General features: G+C 41.4%; 1 protein-coding gene across 7 annotated transcripts in view; it reads right to left on the reverse strand.

Annotated features, from left to right (window-relative positions):
* FNDC3B (fibronectin type III domain containing 3B) overlaps window positions 1–19,840 on the reverse strand; it is a 409,533-nt gene that overhangs the window by 29,541 nt on the left and 360,152 nt on the right. For all 7 annotated transcript variants that reach the window (XR_006207084.1, XM_042954945.1, XM_042954943.1 and 4 more), the window contains 3 exons: window positions 19,504–19,653; window positions 15,081–15,361; window positions 2,268–2,480 (listed from right to left, as the gene is read on the reverse strand). Coding sequence is in view for 6 of the 7 variants with exons in the window: in XM_042954945.1 (XP_042810879.1) it covers window positions 2,268–2,480; window positions 15,081–15,361; window positions 19,504–19,653 (644 nt within the window). In the remaining variant the exon portion in view is untranslated. The remainder of the gene's footprint in view (window positions 1–2,267; window positions 2,481–15,080; window positions 15,362–19,503; window positions 19,654–19,840) is intronic.

Raw genomic sequence — 19,840 nt, forward strand, 5'->3', positions numbered from 1 at the left:
ACTTTAATAACTTTCTGAGAGCACTGACAAATCTAATTTAAAAAAGATAAATTTGGACTCCAGATCATAAAATTAAGAAAAATACTGTTCCTAATGGTTGGTTTTCTTAAATCGCCATTTAAATTTAGGCAAGTCATTTATTAACAATGCTAACTTTGGGCCTCCTTTTTTTTTCTTTTTCAAAATAGCACAAATTGATTACTACATTCTACACTGTTTTCTGTCTGGCATATTAAAATGTCTCATACTCATTCAGATTGGTGTTCATGGAACTTTTGTTCTGAGCATCTGTACAGTTCTCCATACGAGGCGCCCAAGGCGGATGCCCCACAAAGGGCAGGGCTGCTGCAGGATGCACCCAGCTGGTTTGGAGCAGAGCGTTCGCTCTCCCCACCTTTCTGGAGGTAACAGTAGAGGCAACTGCATGAGGAATTAGGAAGCCCCCAATTCTGCTGCCAATGTCAATGTTTCCGGGCTTCACTTTTTCTGAAGCAGTACAACTAGAAGATAGTCTCTAATGAAGATTCTATCATCAAAGGATGCCAAAAGCCCAAGGAAAAAGCAAAGGCTTGTTTGCAAATTTCCCCAAATGCTAGCTTCAAATATTTACCAGGGTTTCTGTTAGTCCATAATTCGTGTTCTTGCCAGCCCTCTCTAGTCGAGGAATCCCCTGCCAGTAAAATAGTGAACCCACAAACACGCATCCAAAGGTACAAAGCACAGTTAAGATGAATGATCTTGTCTATGAGTGAGGATGCATTTAACCTCTAATGAACCTACCAAAAGCAGCCTCATTTTCTCTGTGCTTTCTACACCAGGACTAGTTTCCAACAGATGATCATTTTTGTTCTCCTGTAGTCAAATTACTGGCTTTGACAGGTCCTTCAGTCCAGTTCAAACATCACCTGTTTCAAAAAGCCATTCCTGGTCTTTACAACCCGATGGTCTCTGCCTCCTCCAACGTCCCAGAGCACTTTTCTCCAATGGTACTAAAGTTCTGAGACCATCTGTGGGTTGATACTATGCATCTGGAGGCAGGGGCTTGTTTTTCCTTGATCTTGGTCTCCACTGAAGGCCTATCTCATAAAATGCCTGCCACACAGGACTCCACTGCACTGATATGAATCAAAGTTCTCGAGTAGAGTGGGGGGTGAAGACTGGACAGCGGTTTCTGTGCTAACTAAACCAGTTCCCTGTGTAAAGGAGCAGGAGCTATAGTGCATAAAGTGGAAAGGACAGGAATGTTTTTGTGTTTAGCAGATAGGCCAAAGGCAAATAGCAGCGCGGGTCTGTTCCAGCAGGGTGTCTTGGATTTATGGTCACCTCCCACCTCCTTCACCTGATTCTCTGATTTGGACTTTTGGTAACAGAACAATTCTGCCATCATTACCTCTTACTCTGCATCTGAATTATTCCTAATACAGTTCAGAGGCCCACCTTCTGATGGGCCATTTTCAGAGGAAATGAAGTTAGGTTAAATAAATACTAGGTGCAAGGCTGGCTTTGATTTCTGTGGCCAAGAGTATTTTCCCGGGCATGGAGTCTTATAAGAATGTCCTGTTTGCTCTGGCTAATCTGATACTGCGTTGCCCATAGTTACAGAATACAATCCCCATCTGTACATCACCACAGCTATTTCGGATTGGTAAACATGATTGTCCTGATGGTTACTGAATATTTAAAAAGCTAGCATCTCTTCCTAAGTCTCATTTCCCTCTGCACTTGTGACTGATCTAACGCCATAACATAGCATGCACTTGCATATGACAATTTTATTTTTAGATAATTTCTCTCCATTATCTGGCTATATGAAAGAAAAAAAACAAACACACAGATTATGACTTGCAGGCAAATCAGGATCTTCAGAATGTTAGTTTAGAAAATCCCAAATGGAGGGGCCCCTGGGTGGCTCAGTCAGTTAAGCGTCCGACTTCGGCTCAGGTCATGATCTCACTGTCTGTGAGTTTGAGCCCCGCGTCAGGCTCTGTGCTGACAGCTCAGAGCCTGGAACCTGTTTCGGATTCTGTGTCTCCCTCTCTCTGCTCCTCCCCTGCTCATGTTCTGTCTCTGTCTCAAAAATAAATAAACGTTAAAAAAAAATTAGAAAAAAAAAAAAAATTCCAAATGGAGAACGGAGGTCCACGTTGCAGGACCCCAATACACAGGAAACCTTTCAACGGGAGGAAGAGTGTTTTATTAGAGGACAGGTGAACAAGCAAGGATTCATTCGGACAGAACCGCCCCCTGCACCCGCCCCGCCAGCTCACCTCTTGTTTCTGTCTTCCAACTGCAGTGTGTACACCATGTCAGCGGCTGTGTGGGTCTTGGCGTTGCTGTCTCCCCACTTCAGCTTCAGGCTCTGGGGCCCCGCGGCAGCACATTCGAGCCTCGGAGGCAAGGGTGGCAATGGCCGAGTTTTTGCCCTAATGAACTGACTAAATGGTCCAGCTCCAATTTCATTGACGGCCTGAATTCTGATCCTGGAAAAAGGGAAAAAAATACACACGTTGCAGCTGAAGATGAGGCAATTCCTCACTGGAAGCAGACACTTGTGGAGTATTTCCTGTGCGCCCCTAAAACTGTACCATGGAATAACGAAAAATAAGCCAATGTAATTCAAGACAAATAGAGAATAGGGCAGCTTGGGCAAACGGATTTCGCTCCCCCTTCCAAAACCCAGCAAAAATAGAGCAGTTAGCAAGATACCTCTTAGCCCTTTAATTAAAAAAAAAAAAAAAAAAGGGGGGAAAAAAAAGTCTGCTGTCTGAGGGAACACATCCTAAAGATGTGCTATTGTATTTTGTTCTAAGCCACATGTTACCTGCCTCAGAGTCACTTTTGGAAGTGAGTGGGCGGTAAAGAAGAAATGAAATAGGAAAGCAAAGGAATTTCCTTTAGGGTTTACAAAGGGCAGAAGCTCTTCAACAGGGCACGTCTCCAGCTTTGCCCAACCACCTCTGCTAGTCCAGAACCACATAAGCGTGCAGGCACTGCTGGCAATGGGCTGTCATTCAGCTGTCTGTATCTGAATCGCAACTGCATGTTTGCAGCGTGCAGTGTTATGGATAATAAAGATGCCTTAACACTGTCCTCACGGTCTGTGAATTTAAAACCAAAGAGAGTTAAAATTAATAAATAAAATAATATCCTGCTATTATTCCTCTTTTCCTCGTGCCTCTGTTTCCTTCCTAGTTGACTGAAACAGCTCTCCAAGGCCTTCATACAACAAACACACGGATGGCACTGCCCCAACCTCATTCTCAACACCGCTCCCCGCGGTGACTGCATGTTCTGGAAGCTTGTTTCCTCCAGGCATTTGGCGGCCCGCACACCCCTGGTTCAGGCTTTCCTCCTCTGCTTCTCAGACCTAAGTTCTGACACCACCTCCCCACCGCCCTCTGTTCCTCTTCTCTTTTTCTGCATGGTACGGACAGTTCTCTCAATAGTCTATTTCCATGGCTCCACCCACTTGGAAGACCACTCACTCCCAGCTCTGCCTTTCCACCTCTTCATGCCCCACTCCGGGCCTCCAGCAGAAACCTCCACCCAGGACCCTCGCTAGGTACACAAGCATCTTACCGAGCTGACTGAGCAGTGTGAGGTCGCTGGTTCTAAAAGTGTGCACACATTCAAAATAGTGTTTCAAAGCACATGATAATAATAAAACAGAGTCAGAGATAAATTCTTAGGAAACCGATCAATTTGAAACATTCTCATAATTTAGTTTTATGTGTTTCTCTTTTACAGCAATTATTGCTTACACACAGAAAATACTATTTAGGTACTACAATACCTAAATTCATCTTGTGATCTCCAATTAGCATTAATTCTTCAAATTTAAACATTACATAATTCAGCACGTCAGTCTAACAATATGCCTGTAGACAGCTGACAAGGCAAAACAAACAAACAAACAAACAAACAAACAAACTCCTCAGATTAATGACAGGTGAGAGGAAGCAAGCACGCCCTACCCTGTACCCTGTCTCCCCCACTGAACGTGGCAATAAACCTGGAGAAAATAAATGAGCAGCTATTTAACAACTCCCAAAAAGCAAACAGTAGCTGGAGGATTTGGTGAAATATTTACCATTGTTTAATTCATTTACCATTGCATTTACCATCTTTTCCCCTCTATTATCCCCCAAACTGGACTCAATGCAGCCTGAAATCCAAAGGCAGACATCTGCATGGACTGAGGGCTCTGGGGGAAATGCGGTTCAAAGAACGGGGTTTCTGGAAGCTCAGAGTGAATGGGGAAATTCCTCATTCTTTTTTTTTTTCCCTGCATTCTCTCACTCCCCAGTCCTTAGACAATTCCTTCATATTAATAGCCTAAAGAAGAAAAAACACACGCTCATACGAATTGGTACAGAAAAAGCACCTGATGAAATCCAACGTCTATTCATCACAAAAATTCTCAGAAAACTAGGGATAGAAGGAAACTCTCTCAATCTGAAAAGGGCATCTATAGAAACACCTACAGGTAACCTTATACTTAACGGTGAAAGACTAAATAATTTCTAAGATTAGGGACAGTGCAAGGATGTCTACTTTCAACACTCCAACTAACATCATGGACTAGAAGTCCCAGCCAGCGGCAGAAAAAATGGCACAAAGAAAGAAAGGAACTGAACTACAAGACTCTGCTGAAAATTTTAAAGAAAATCTAAATAGAGAGAGACATTCTGCGTTCACGAATTGGAAGGCTACACAGAAAGAAAAGGTCAGTTTGCCCCAAAGTGATCTATAGATACAATGTAATCCTACGAAAATTCCAGCAGGATTCTTAGCAGATCTAGAGAAATTGATTCTAAAAGTTATGTGGAAAGGCAAAAGGACTAAAATTGCCAAACACAAAACTGAAAAATAAGAATAAAGTTGAAAGAATCACACTTTTTGACTTAGGACTTACTATAAAGCTACAGTAATCAAGACAGTGTGGTACTGGTTAAGAGACAGACACATGGATCAATATGAGAGAATACAGACTCCAGAAATAGATCTACACAAATATGAATGATTGATCTCTGACAAAAGTGCAAAAGTAATTCAACGGAGAAAGAATAGTCTTTTTAACAAATGGTGTTGGAACAGCTGGTTATCAGTAGGAAGACAAAACTCAATCTAAACCTTCTAAACTTAACTAAATTCTAAACTTAATTCAGAATGGCCCATAGATCTAAACATAAAACGTAAAATACAAAACTTTTAAGGAGAAAACAGAAGAAAATAAAAAGTACTTGTTACCTAGAAATAAGGAAAGAACCATACCATGTTGCCAAGGATAAAGAGGCACTACAACTCTCATATATTGCTAGTGGGAGTGCATAATGGTACAGCCACATTGGAAAACGGTTTTCCTATCAAATTTTTTATTAAGCTTCACACACTTGTGCGACCCAGCAATCCCACTTCCTGTTCTTTGGAGAAATTAAAATGTATGTTCATACAAAACTGACACACAAATATTCACAGCAGCTCTATCCACAATCACCCCAAACTAGATAAATATTTGCCTCATAGTTTGGAATGTACCAAATACTTATCTCTGATAAAGTACAGTAAAAATTCCATTAGAAAGAACTGGACTTTTCCCAGATTCTAATATACAAGGGGCTGTCTCAGGTCTCTTGTAGATAGTGCAAAGTAAGTCTCTCAATATAACTTAAAGATAAAAGTTTAAAAGATTAAAATAAACTCTTTCTCACCTACAATTCACCTACAATATGGATCTTGTAGTTTTATGGTTTTAATACAAGAGGGTTTTTTTCTATGACTGGAAAATAAGAAATTTTTCTGCAACTGGAGAGGAAAAGTCTTTTAAAAAGAGGTCATCATGATGGTTGGAATTACTACCACTTTTCCCTTCTTAGGAAAAGGGAATTAAGCCAGACATTAAGTTGCAGTCTTTCTTCAAAAGTGTAACAAATTTCCTGACCAACAGCGTTTATATTAATGTCTTTCTACTGTCCAGACTGTCATTCCTTCCCTTTATTATAGTACAGGTATTCCTAGAATCCAGAGTTCAAGATCCTTTCTTCTGTCTGCTTGCTCAATATCCTCCAGAGCCAAGCTCACCTTCTGTTCCAGGTGAACCTACTGCTTTGTTCTGTGCAGCCCAAACAGCCCTTCAGAACTCTAATAAACAATAGGAAGGGAGGTAAGCGGTTGCCTAAGATCGTTATTCTGCTCAAGAAAACATATCCTGAATCATTTGGAAGAACGAAAAATCAGTTTACAAATGAATTTACAAAGAAGCCAATCCTTCTAGGTGTTACTGGTTCCCTGGCCATAATTTGGAGGGAGGAAAAACACAGATGGTGTCAGCAAATTACTCGAGTTCTAACAAGGCCACACGTTTGAGTGCCCAGCGCAGTGCACCCCTCACGGACGCTCATAGTTTCTTCACTGTGAGAAAGGAAGGGCAGTCTCAAAAGAAGTCAGAAGAATCATTAAGTGCATAAATTAGCACTCTGCAGTTCACCAAAGTGCTCTTGGCCACCTTGAATCCTTTTCTGGCTGAATCAAGATACAAAATAAATGTAGATTTACTCTTTGATTCCTTTTGTAAATTCACTTATTATCTCAAAGCCTCTATAACACTTTCATAGGTATCGTATTCCTTACATTTGAAGTTCTATGGTTCTCTGAACTTTTACTACTGATACATATTTGGTAGGCACATAATCTTAGCCTTAAATACACACATAACACCACCACCACCAAAATACTTTTTAGCAGTGAAGCCTCCTTGGGAATCCTGCTCATCACTTTGGTGTGACCTTGGGGAAATTACATAATACCTTTGAGTAAGGGTTTCCTTATTTATCGAATGGGTATAGTAATACCTTCGCTGCATTTACAAAGTTGGTTATGTAGTTAAGATAAGGTATATAAGAAGCATTCTCTATTTTTAAATATTTTATATTTCACCATTCGGCCAGAAAAGGATTCAAGGTGGCCAAGAGCACTTTGGTGAACTTCAGAGTGCTAATTTATGCACTTACCATTCTTCTGACTTCTTTTGAGACTGTCCTTCCCTTCTCACAGTGAAGAAACTATGAGCGTCCGTGAGGGGTGCACCGCGCTGGGCACTCAAACGTGTGGCCTCGTTAGAACTCGAGTAATTTGCTGACACCATCTCTGTTTTTCCTCCCTCCAAATTACGGCCAAGGAACCAGTAACACCTAGAAGGTCTGGCTTCTTTGTAAAGCATCCTCAGGAGGCGAGGGGGAGACACAGAGCTCAGAGACAGACGGAAGTGTTAATATCCAGCACGAGCAACACCTAGAACTGGCTCTGTTCAGAGGACTGTGCTCTGGAGCAGGAGCAGTGTTTCCTCTTGCTTTTAGAGATGAGGATACTGCAGTTAAAGGCAGAGAGGTTAAATGACTCAACTTGAATGGCACAGCCGTTCTAGGTGTTGAAGCCTGGATGTGATATGCACAATAGTACCCCTAATTTCTAGCCTGACTCCATGAGGTAGGAATTACTCTATTGTATAAGTGAAGGAAACGAGGCCTGACTAGGTTCGGCCATGGGCACTAGTCTACACGGCAGATACAGGTTAGATCAAAGTGCGAACCTCATCTTTTTAGGCTCAAAGTCTTTTGTGCATTCTGGCATGCTATACTCTCCTAGTTGAACCAAACACGGTGTCCAACCAAAAGGGAATTTTAATTCAAATCACACTTTCAGTTCAACAACTGCCGTTCACCAATAAAGTGAGCATCTAGGATAGTCAATAAATTTGTTTTCACATTATTGCATCAACTTTTGGCCTCAAAGTCAACTACTTACATTTTTTTTTAACTTTTTTTTTTTTTTAACTTTTATTTATTATTGAGAGACAGAGACAGAGCATGAGCAGGGGAGGGGCAGAGAGAGAGGGAGACACAGAATCCGAAGTAGGCTCCAGGCTCTGAGCTGTCAGCACAGAGCCCGAAGCAGGGCTCGAACCCACCAACTTAGAGATCATGACCTTAGCTGAAGTTGGACACTTAAACAACTGAGCCACCCAGGCGCCCCGTCAACTACTTACATTTTAAAATCCATCAACTTATCTACAGTTTTCCGTGTAGCCGATGCACTGAACTAACACTGTTTAGTTCTAACGATAAAATAACACTAAAAATTGAAATACAACCGAGAACTGATTAAATAAAGTGAGGCCATGGGGCGCCTGACTGGCCCAGTTGGTAGAGCATGCAACTCTAGACCTCATGGTTACGCGTTCAAGCCCCATACTGGGTGTAGAGATTACTTAAACAAACAAAAACTTAAGAAAATAATGAGGCCATATCTTCTCGCACTCTAGTAAAAATATTACATACTCTGAGCCCAGGAGACTGAGAAAACTAAACAAGGACTAAGGTAGTTGCTGTTTGTTTTGTTTTGGGGTGAAAAATACTGTGTGTGAAAATACTTTTCTAATTCCAGTGAGAGCTCACTAAGGACTAATGAGCAGAACCACCACTGACTTGAACAAGTCCAAAGAATTCACCTCAGAAGAAACAGATTTTCAAGTTTTATTAGATTAATTACAGTCTACCCAAACCCAAACTTGAGCAGTTTTCTCTCTAGCTGAAGTAACCTGTTAATCTTGAAATTTATCAGTTTCTGAAACTGTAAGCTCTGCAAATTAAGTATAAGGGCAATGGAACTTTGCCTTCCAATCTAGGGAGGTGACAATGTAAGTCTTGATAAACTCTATCTTGGCCAGGCTGATATGAAAAATCTCAAGTGCCCAGGAGTCTATAATACCCAATAGTATACTGATAATACTGATCAAATAAATTCAATTCAGAAGCAAATTCCTTACAGCTTTTGATTGAAAATCCACTAAAAATATCTACTAATTCTAGATGCTAAATACATTCCTGCCTCAGAAGTTCATAGCCCTCCACAATGCCCTTTATATATACATACACACACACACACTCAAGTTTCTGGCACTTCATACATTGTAAGAAAAATGACTTTCAAAACAAACCTTCCTCAGCTGGGGAAGGTGACTTCTCAGTCATAATTAGCCATCCCAGTAGTCGGGATGTCTCGAGTGTGAGGGTGGGGGCGATGAGGGGAGCAAGGAAGAGTCGGGGCAGGAGAGGCCTGGGAGCCAAAGATAGACTTTTTATCCCCCACCCCTCCCCTACAATCTACATCTAATTCTCTAAGAAGACAGAAACGCAAAAGAAGGGAATAATCATCAGATGAGTTGTGAAAGAATACAAAATAGTAGCTGAAATAAAGGAACTCCCTTTGAGGGTTTGATGCGTTGAGAGCAGAGTGATTCAGAAGAGGGCTTCCTGGAAGGGTGGCCTGAGCTGGCTCAGATCTGTCCCTTCCACTAAGCTACTTCTCCTGACAGCTCCTGGGGTATGTCTGCTGCCATTCTGTCTCTAAGCACTTAGATCCGCCTTTGACAGGCAAGAAAACCTTACATGTCTCCCACTGCTTAAGAAATGATGCCAGATCCCCACAGACACCTCTACCTCTATTCTGGTCACAACCCACCTTCCAGCTCTTTTTTTCCCTACCAAACATTAGCAACACACAAGTTATTGAGTGCTGACTTATTGTGTGTCAGGTCCTATATGAGTGCCTGGAATCTTCTCTAAGACAGACAGGTAGCTCAAGTTATTATCCCCATTTTACAGATCAGAAAACGGAGGCACATAGAGCTTAAATAACTTGCCAGAGGTCACAGAGACCTATGCAAGGGACCGAGGACTGAAGTCAAGCTGTTTGATTCCAGTCTGCTACTTCTGAACTACTTAGAATTTGCTCCTAATAAAGTCCACCTCATCTTGTTAGAATGATTTATGATTCACTTTTTGACAGGCTAATGTAGTGCTTGACCTACAGTGAGGACTCAATAGATGTTATTTTTCGTCACTGTTCTACCTAGCGAAAGGAGCATAAATGAGTGTAACAAACAAATCTACCTTAAGTTTTAGTTGTTTGGTAGCTTGGTATGAGTCAGACGATAATGAGGTTGCCAAAAAAAGTAATCTTAGGCAACCTTACTAACCGCTCAATATGGAGAACATGTAAGGTGACAGTCTTGCTCTGCTCTGAGCCAGTCATCCAGACCATTCAGAGGTCTGGGCACTGCTCTTATTAAAGAGTCCGTCAAGAGGCAGAACTCACCCGATCAAGAGGATGGAGGAGGTTACAGGAAACCCAATAATAAAGACAGATCTGAATGAAGTGAGGATGGTTAAGCAGAAGAAGAGACACTATACAAAAATGATGTCTAGACCTCCTCAGCCCTACTAAACTGAAGTCTACAGGAACGGGGCTCAGACTTCTGTATTTTGCAAAAGCTGTCCAGGTGATTCTTATATACATCAACATTCCATTCTGCTCTAGGGAAGAGGTTCTTCTTTTAAAAATAATTTTTTTTTTACATTTATTCATTTTTGAGAGACAGAGAGAGACACAGCACAAGTGGGGAAGGGACAGAGAGAGAGAGGGAGACACGGAATCCGAAGCAGGCTCCAGGCTCTGAGCTGTCAGCACAGAGCCTGACACAGGGCTTGAACTCACAAACCGCGAGATCATGACCTGAGCCGAAGTCGGACGCTTAACTGACTGAATCACCCAGGTGCCCCATCTAGGGAAGAGGTTCTTAAACTTTAACATGCATCAAAATCTCCTGAGGGGTAATTAAAGCGAGTGCCAGGCCTTACCCGTAGAGTTTCTGATTCAGTAGGTCTAGAAAAGTGCCTGATGGTATTTTATTTTATCAAGATTTACTCACCAGGCCATCTTTTCTCTCTCTGCTCGCAGAGACTATGACACCATGTGTCAAAAGAAAGCTATGTCTCTGTTTTCAATAACATTTTCTTTTCCTCAAACCAAAACACAAACTCCATACCAAACTCAGTTCTAAGCTTAAAGGTAATGCCTTTAAAAACAGCATTGCAGTTCCAACCAAACCCCATAGGGGGTGCCAGTCAGCCAATGGGTGCTTTTGTAAGCACCCAAACCCTTCTCTGCGTCAGTAGGTTTGCTTACAGAGGTGCACTTTTCTGTCTGGCAAAACAGAGAAAGACAAACTCAGTGTGAGAACAGAGTGTAACTGCTGACGGTTTAAAAAAACAAAACAAAACAAAAAACCCAAACAAACAAAAGAAACAAGTCCTATCTCCCAGCCCCATGGCCTGCTTAAAATGTTTCATTCCACGCTTTTGTCTAGAACATCATGATCTGTTCATTTATATTTTAACCAATTTATGGAACAGAAAAAGGTGAGGTAAAACTTGACTGGACTGAAATTATACCCTTAGTCACTTGAAATACTCATTTTGTACTTCATCATAATTATTGTGATTGTGTTTTTGAAACATATAAAGAATAAGACTGTGGGTTGGTCAGACTTCTACAATAAGGTACCCAATTATGTACTATAGAAACTAGCATAAAGTTGCATAAAAAAAGATCTTAAATGGGAATAATGACCTTAATATCTTAACTCGGAAACAACCCATTTATTTATTGCTCAGCCAGCAAGGACAGGCTAACTCTTTGGTGGAGCAGGTAGGGTGAGTACAACTACATCCAAAGATTCACCTTTCCTAAGTCATGCCCTTCTCATGCAATCTGTCTAAAACGGTATCTTCGAAACTTCCCTATAAGGTTAAAAAGGGACCTTCCACATTCAGCTCAATATACTAGCCTTACATGTTAATACTGAACTGTTCATGCTATATCCATTAAGTACTTTTTAAATAGTCCTGAAGTTTTACTATCCAAATCTTTTTTTTTCCCCCTAAGATTTCATTTTTAAGTAATCTCTCCACCCAACATTGGGCTCGAACTCACAATCCCAAGATCAAGAGTTGCCTGCCCCACCGACTAAGCCAGCTGGGCACCCCCAATCTAAACTCATTCTTCCATAGTCCTTCCATTACTAAACCATTTTGTGTTCTCTAAAATAGAATTATTCGGGGGCGCCTGGTGGCTTGGTCAAGTGCCCGACTCTTGATCTTGGCTCAGGCCATGGTCTCGTGGTTGGTGAGATCGAGTCCCATGTCGGGCTCTCTCTCTCTCTCCCCACTCTCAAAATAAATAAACAAACTTAAAAAAAATAATAATAAAATAGAACTATCCTATGAGATACTTTTAAACATGTGGAAGTTTGTTTGACAATTTCCACTGTAAATGACATTTGATCATTAATCAAAGATTCCCTGTATCTGTTCCTTCACTAAGTCTGTGAGTTCTAGGTTTCTTTCTAGAAGTCATCTGACTGTATGTTGAGTAGTAAGAGCCAGCATTCCTCCCTTATCATCCTTCCACAAATCTTAAAGTTTACAGTTAGCACAACGTCTGGAACAAAATTCACAGGCTAACATTTTGCCCTAAAAGGCTTTCATGATTTCTGATCTAAAACATTCAGGACTGACCTGAGGACTTGATTCCACTCTGGGATAGATGTGGGTATGGATCAGAATGGACACAAAACCATTCAGTGAGTCCCTGAACTAGTGTGGCTTCTTCCTTGTTTTTCTTTTGGCCCTGAGGGATTAAGGTCAGGCAGTATTCGGCACAGCTGGGGAATGACATTCACTTAGTCATTTTACCCCAAGATCCAGCTCACAGCAAGGCTTCCTTAGAGTATCATCATTGGGGAAATTCCCTGAAGTCAAGGTCTGAGTTTAGTCATCTCTGGATTTCCTCCCCACCTGGTTAGAGTGCTCTAGACACAACAGGCACTTAGCATTCGGTTGGCAAACAAGAGTGAAGACTGGTTTTTTTGAGAATGGCTAAAAGGCTAAAAATGAAAGAACGCCCTCGGCCTGACTCTTCTCTTTGTAAGTCATATCCCCCTTTATCTAGTTTCTGTCTCAAGTCCCACTTCGAACCATCCTGATCATCCGGGACCCTGGGTCTTCCTCTCTGAAACACCAACAGGATTCTGTACACTGTGTTGTTTTCAGCCTGTGATGTCACAATAGCCTACTACGTATGCTACTGCTGCTATTTAAGTGCCCCTCAACTCTGTGAGTGCTCTGAGGGCAAGGCCAGTCTATCACTGTTTTATAGACCCACAGTGTATATAATGCTGTGCCCCAAAGAGATTTTTTAAAATAATGAAAGACTAAAAAAGTGAACAATGCCCCCTTGTCATTGTTTTGAAAAGTAAAATAAATCTAGTTGTATAAATTAGACAAAACAGATTTGGTAAGAAAGAAAAAGAATAAAGGTGATATGATCTGGCAAGATGGGGCTTTTGTATCCTCGAGTGCATTAGCTGATTTCTTTCTTCAGCTTCTGGGAATATAAAAAAGGTAGTCTGTCAGACCACAGAACGAGAAAACACAGTAGAAAAAAAATAAATGAGATGATACATCCTTTTCTAGCAGCAAGTTTGTCAGCCCGTCCTTCACTCCCTCCATCCTACCCCAAGAAGAACCACTTTTGCTGGATGGCAGGATTGATGATGACTGAAATTGCAATGCACACTTACTGCGCACCTAATATGTGCTGTTGGCTTCTAAGCATTTAATATTTGTGTATTAATGCCTTACAATATGCTTATGAAGGAAAGAATCTTGTCCTCATTTTATGGAAAAAAGAAACTGAAACACAGAGATGGTAAGTAACCCTCCTAAAGATATAGCTGATGACCTGAATCTGAATCTATACTCTACATTTCCCTCAAGAAACATTTACAAATATTCCTCGGCTTACGATGGGGTTACATCTCAACGAACCCATTATAAGATGGAAATATTACAATTCAAAAATGCATTTAATACACCTAACCTATTGAACACTGTAGCTTAGCTTAGCCAATTTAAACACTTAACATTAGCCTACAGTTGGGCAAAATCCTCTAACACAAAGCCTATTTTATAAGGTACTGACTCTTTCCTAAAATATACTGAATACCATACTGAAGGTGAAAACCTGAATGGCTGTACGGGCACAGAGTGGCCGTGAGCACATCGGTTGTTGACCCTACTGACCACGTGGCTGACCGGGCACCGTGGCTCACTGCCACTGCCCAGCGTCAGGAGTGACAGCTTCACATCATGTAAGCCCTAGCCCAAGAGATGATCAAAACTCAGTTCCCACTGATTTGTGTATCGCTTTCACACCACTGTAAATCAGGACTGTCTGTAATCTGACCAAGGGTTAGAGGGCACACCTTAGTAACCACAGACGGTTCCTGTGCTCCTCTTACGCTAGTCGTGCACTTTTCATCTTGAGGGAGTTGAGGCAACTTGGAGACGGAGCTAAATAATTTGAAATTTTAAGAGGCCGTGTTGGAGAAAAAGATGGAAGGTGAGGTGCCTGGCTGGGAGAGGACTCCAGGGGAAAGAAAGAATGCAGATGCCAACGGAGCTTTGCTCAGTAATGTGTAATGTAACTTTTTCCTCTGGCCCCTTGTGAAAGGCTGAGTAAAAGGCAACATCACAAATGCTTTGTAACATTGTGTCTGCTTTGGGGAATGAAAAAATGGTGGAACCCAGCTTCAGAGGTGGGCAAGTCCACAGAGAGGACAGAGGGCGCCCACAGAGTGACATGAGTCACAGTAAAAGTATAAGGAAAAGTGGTTGCTAAGAGACCAAGAGGGAGGAACTAATTTAAAGCAGTAGGTGAAATTCTCCCTTGAGGGTTACGAATTGTATAAATTTGTAACAGACTCACAAAGTACAAAGCAATACACGCTTTAAAGCTGTATTTTTCATTTACGGGGCACCTGGGTGGCTCAGTCGGTTAAGTGTCTGACTTCAGCTCAGGTCATCATCTCACAGTTTGTGGGTTCGAGCCCGAGCCTGGCGTCTGGGCTCGGTGCTGACAGCTCAGAGCCTGGAGCCTGCTTCGGATTCTATGTCTCTCTCTCTCTCTGCCCTTCCCCTGCTCACACCCTGTCTCTCAAAATTGAATAAATGTTAAAAAAAAAAAAAAAAAAAAAAAAAGCTATATCTGCATTTAGTACTCTTAAATATATTAATTAAGAACGATTAGAATTCAGTCGTTTGGCCTTTAGAACCTGAAAGGTCTATAGCTCCAAGTGCTGATGTGTTCGTGCAGCTCCATTTCTGCTTCCCTGCACTCACCGATAGGTGGTTTCTGGAAGGAGGTCTTTCATAACATGGGTGGTGGTACTGCCCACGGTGATGCTAGTGTCTCCAAGGTCAATATTGTAAGCGAGGATTTCAGATCCATTATTGCACGGCTCTTCCCAGTTCAGTACAAGGCACACAAAAGGTGAATCAGGGTGGGCATTGAGGGTCTCCTCCTCCAGAACACAGAGAGTGGAGACAGGGTCAGGGGCAGATGCTGGTGTCTGGCAAAGGACAAGCTCACTATACGGTCCTGCTCCAGCTTGATTGACAGCCTAAAAAGACAACAGCAAGACAAAGTCCACATTACCCCACCGTAAATTCTGAAGCCTCCGTGTTAGGCGCTGTTACAGAAATCTGACGTAATACACAATTTACTTCCAGAAACACAGGTAGAAAGAAATCTCAGAAAACGTTCGCTTCAATGACCACTTTCCAAAAAACCGCCAATGACACCTTCTCTGTTAATAAAGCAGAAGATAATATCACCATCGTCACCTTTTATAAAACATAACTTTAAAACAACACTTTGTATTTGCCTGGCCCACTTCAGGCTATATATGGTCCTGTGGCATCCTCACAGTTACTGTGGGGTAGACACTAAATGGCAAGTCTTCTTCTAGTCTTTTCCATGTGCACGAGTAACTCCTATCCATGGCCACTCTGACTCTATCACCTCCTAGTCTCCCCCTCACTTACTCTGCTCCAGCCACACTGGCTTCCTTGCTGTTCCACGGGGACACCAAGTCTGCCCCCACCTCAGGGCCTTCGCAAATTGCTGCCCCTCCTGTCCCGGAACCTTCTTCCCTAGACATCTGCACAGCTTGCTCAAGCATCTTCACGTCTTCTCTCAAGTGCTGTCTTACAGTGAGCCCTCTCTGGACACCATGTTTAAATCTGCGGTCACCCTACCCCACCCTCACCCCCTGTGATCCTCATTTCCTATTTCCCTTCTTTATTTTTCATCACCACGTTTATCACCACCACGAGAATGTAAGTTGCATAAAGGTAAAGATGTCTGTTTGGCTCACTGTTGCATCCCCCAACAGCTAGAACAGTGTCTGATACACAGTATGTGCTCAATAAATGTTGTTAAGCTTGTATTTTTTTCCCTTTAAAAACATTTAGCAGCCTCCTTACAAAAGCAAATGCACTCTAAACTCTAGTTCTCATTTAATTCATAGGAGAGTTTAGAAAGACAAATTAGAGAACTAAACAAAAGTAGTCTGAGCTCTTAAAGGTTCAAAACAAAAGTTACAACACTTAGGTACAACTGTTAATCTCAAAGAAGTTCAGAGCATCCATTTGCTAACAAACCACTTGTGAAACTCTACTGTAATATTTTCTCATATCTACTTCTATTTCATGACAATACTCCAACTCTCTTTTTTGGTAAAATTTTAATGTCATGATTTACTTTAAGAATATATATAGAGATTTCATTCTTTAAGACAAATTTATCACAGGGGCGGAAAAATAAGACATCATGAAGCTCCATGTTCATATCAACCATGTACCAGAAGGAAAACACACGGTTTTTAGAGTTGCAGCTTAGTTCAAGTCTTGATTCCATTATTTACTAACTGTGCAGTTAGTAGGCATACACATATGTATGTACGTTGTGTGATCTTAGGCAAATTAGGATCTTCTGAGCCTGTTTCCTGAGATGTAAAATGGAGACAGCAACACCTAATTCATAGGATCATTGTAAAGATTAAATTGGTCAACATGAAAAATCCTGGCTGTTAGCCAGTGCATCCCTTCTGGGGAAGGCCAGAACAAAAGAGCATTTTCTTTTCTGTTAAAAAAACAAAACAAACAACTTTCCTTAAATTTTGAACTAATTTTAGATTTACAGAAACGTTGTAAAAATAGTACAAAGAAACATGTGTACATCTCTCACCTTTCATTCCCTAATGTTAACACCTTATACAACTAGAGATCAAAACCACAAAATTAATATTGATATAATACTATTAACTACATACAGATCTGATTCAAACCTTACTAGTTTCTCCAGCAATGTTCTTTTTCTATTCCAGGATCCCACTCTGGATCCCATATTCTTTTACTACCTTCATTTCATAAGAAATGTTTTCTTGATTTATGCTACTTATTATGACCAGTTTTCAAAAAAAAAAAAAATACAAATAATTTGGAAGATCTCTCTCTCTCTGTCTCTATTTATTTATTTATTTGGGAGCAGGAGAGAGGGAGAGAGGGAGAGAGGGAGAGAGGGAGAGAGGGAGAGAGGGAGAGAGGGAGAGAGGGAGAGAGGGGGAGAGAGGGAGAGAGGGGGAGAGAGGGAGAGAGGGGGAGAGGGAGAGAGGGGGAGAGGGAGAGAGGGGGAGAGGGAGAGAGGGGGAGAGGGAGAGGGAGAGGGAGAGGGAGAGGGAGAGGGAGAGGGAGAGGGAGAGGGAGAGGGAGAGGGAGAGGGAGAGGGAGAGAGAGAGAGAGAGAGAGAGAGAGCGAGCGCGCTCCCCAGGCTTGATCTTGTAAACCCTGAGATCATGACCTGAGCTGAAATCAAGAGTTGGACACTGAACCGAAGGAGCCACCCAGGAGCCCCTCAGAAGAATCTTTTAATAAAATAAATAAAAGCATGCCTCTAATATATAGTATGTCTCATGTGAACAGTACTATTTTGGTACTTGTTAATTAAAATACCCTTAAGGAAGCATATCAAAGTGCAAAAATTCTTGAGCAAAACAAGAAATGTTTTACCCAATTTTTATAAAACACAATATAAGTATTACAATGATTTAATTTTAAGATGCCAAATATTCAAAAAACTATTTGTCTGACTTTGCAGTGTGTTAAGTACAATTAATTCATGAAAATAATTCATATTTGGTCTACATGTGTCAAGTAAGTCAATTTAGGTTGAGGAGATCCCTTTCCTGACAAGACGGTACTTCTTTTGCATAGTGATGATGGTCTGAAAAGAAATACCCCCTTCACAGGGTCTGATTCATTTTATGACAAACAAGTATGGACATCTGAAAATATTTTCTACTCCTCACTTTCAAACCAGGGAGGCAAGATTCTTATGCAGGCTCTATTCCTACTCTACTCAATGTATGTTTTAAAATGCCATTTGGGGGAGTCAGTGCTAAGTGACAGCATATACCCTGAAGGGGAAAAAACAAGAACATTTTAAAGAGAGACCCAAAACTCAAAAAGCATAGTGAATTTTTTTTTCCGGTGGTGGCAGACAGTTCTTTATTTATATCCTGCCTTGTTCCAAAAACAGGAGTGTAGCACATATTTTATAACCTTTTCCCAATGACTCAGCACTGCTATTATAAAGATCAGATAATGTGCCGTGACCCTGAGTCACTGACGAGTTAATTATGTCCCAGGTGCTCCATTCAAGAAGGAAGGAACGTGTATAACAAAAGAGTTTAATCAGAATGTTTATGAAAAAGCAGCCTTCAGAATTTAACAGAGAAGCTTCAGTTGATCTGGAAAATTAATTTATGAAGGGAATATTTTCTCCAAAGAGGTCAGAGACACCGATATGTTCATGGACTTGTAATCAGCAATTTGATTCATGACTTAAATCAGGTGGAAACCTAAATCTGGCATCTCTGCCTTTTTATCTATTTAAATCTAAACGTGTGAAGACAGAGTTCTCCAAGGTCAAGAACCACATCTGACTAATCTTGGTATCTCTCCTCTTGATCAGCCTGTTCACCCTTTGATTCTGGCACAAAGTGGTGCTCAAACTATGTTACCAAACAAATGGAAAGAAATGGACAAAGAACCCTGTTTTCTAAGGACAATTAAGGCTTTACAACGGGGAAAAAATAATCACTTATCCCAAGTCAATAAAAGTAAACTCATGACTACTGTCACTTTTAGGGGTTAGGCTAAGAAGCCAACTGTTCTTCATGTTACTCTATTTGTAACCAGCCTTGTTAATAATGGTCACTGAGAAATGGGAGGTGGATCCTGTCATCTAATGCAGCCTAGTTCAAATCACTCTAATGTTTGTTTCTGGCTCCATTTAACAACTGGCATATACATCTTGTGTCTTTTGCCAGTCTTAAGCGTCTTTCCCACTGAAACATGCATCTCAGGGGAATTCACAGAGAAGGAACCTTCCCTAAGGAGCTGTGACTGACCCCTCGGCCCTGGATTTGGTCACTTATTCAGTGAGTTCACAGACAGGACACAAGGGTGGAAAAAAGGAGAGTGGTGCAGAATTGGATTTTGTCCTTCTGCTACAGGACCTCCCAGAGCAGCAGGAATCAATTATAAGACCAAAACAATTCAATTTATTTTCATTTAAAAGGACTCTTCATTCCATATCATCCGTCTTGATAGTCTCCATCACAAGCCTTTGGGTCAGTGCCCCAGAGTCCTTCATGGAACACTTGGGTCTATGAGTAACATCGGAGTCATGTCAACCTACCTGTAGTCTACAGCAATATTGTGCAGCGGGCAACAGGTCCCTTATCTCAAAGCCGGTATCTGTCCCGTGATAAATGAGTTCTAAGGATTCTTCATCTTCTCCCCATTCCAACCTGTACTCTGAGATGTCGGCACCAGAGCTTTCTGGACTCTGGAAAGCAGAGATTTAAGTAGTTAATTTCACCGAGAAGGAAAATCCCATGATGTTTGTGCTCAACTAACTAAACTTAGGGAAACAGAGCAACACGCCCCTGGGTATTTCAAATACATGGAAGAGAAAGGCATGAAAGAGGTACTCGATTTCCTCTCAGTTCTAACCAGTGGTAAAATTTCCACAA

Source organism: Panthera leo, chromosome C2, assembly GCF_018350215.1.
Source record: "Panthera leo isolate Ple1 chromosome C2, P.leo_Ple1_pat1.1, whole genome shotgun sequence".
Classification (NCBI taxonomy): Eukaryota; Metazoa; Chordata; class Mammalia; order Carnivora; family Felidae; genus Panthera; species Panthera leo.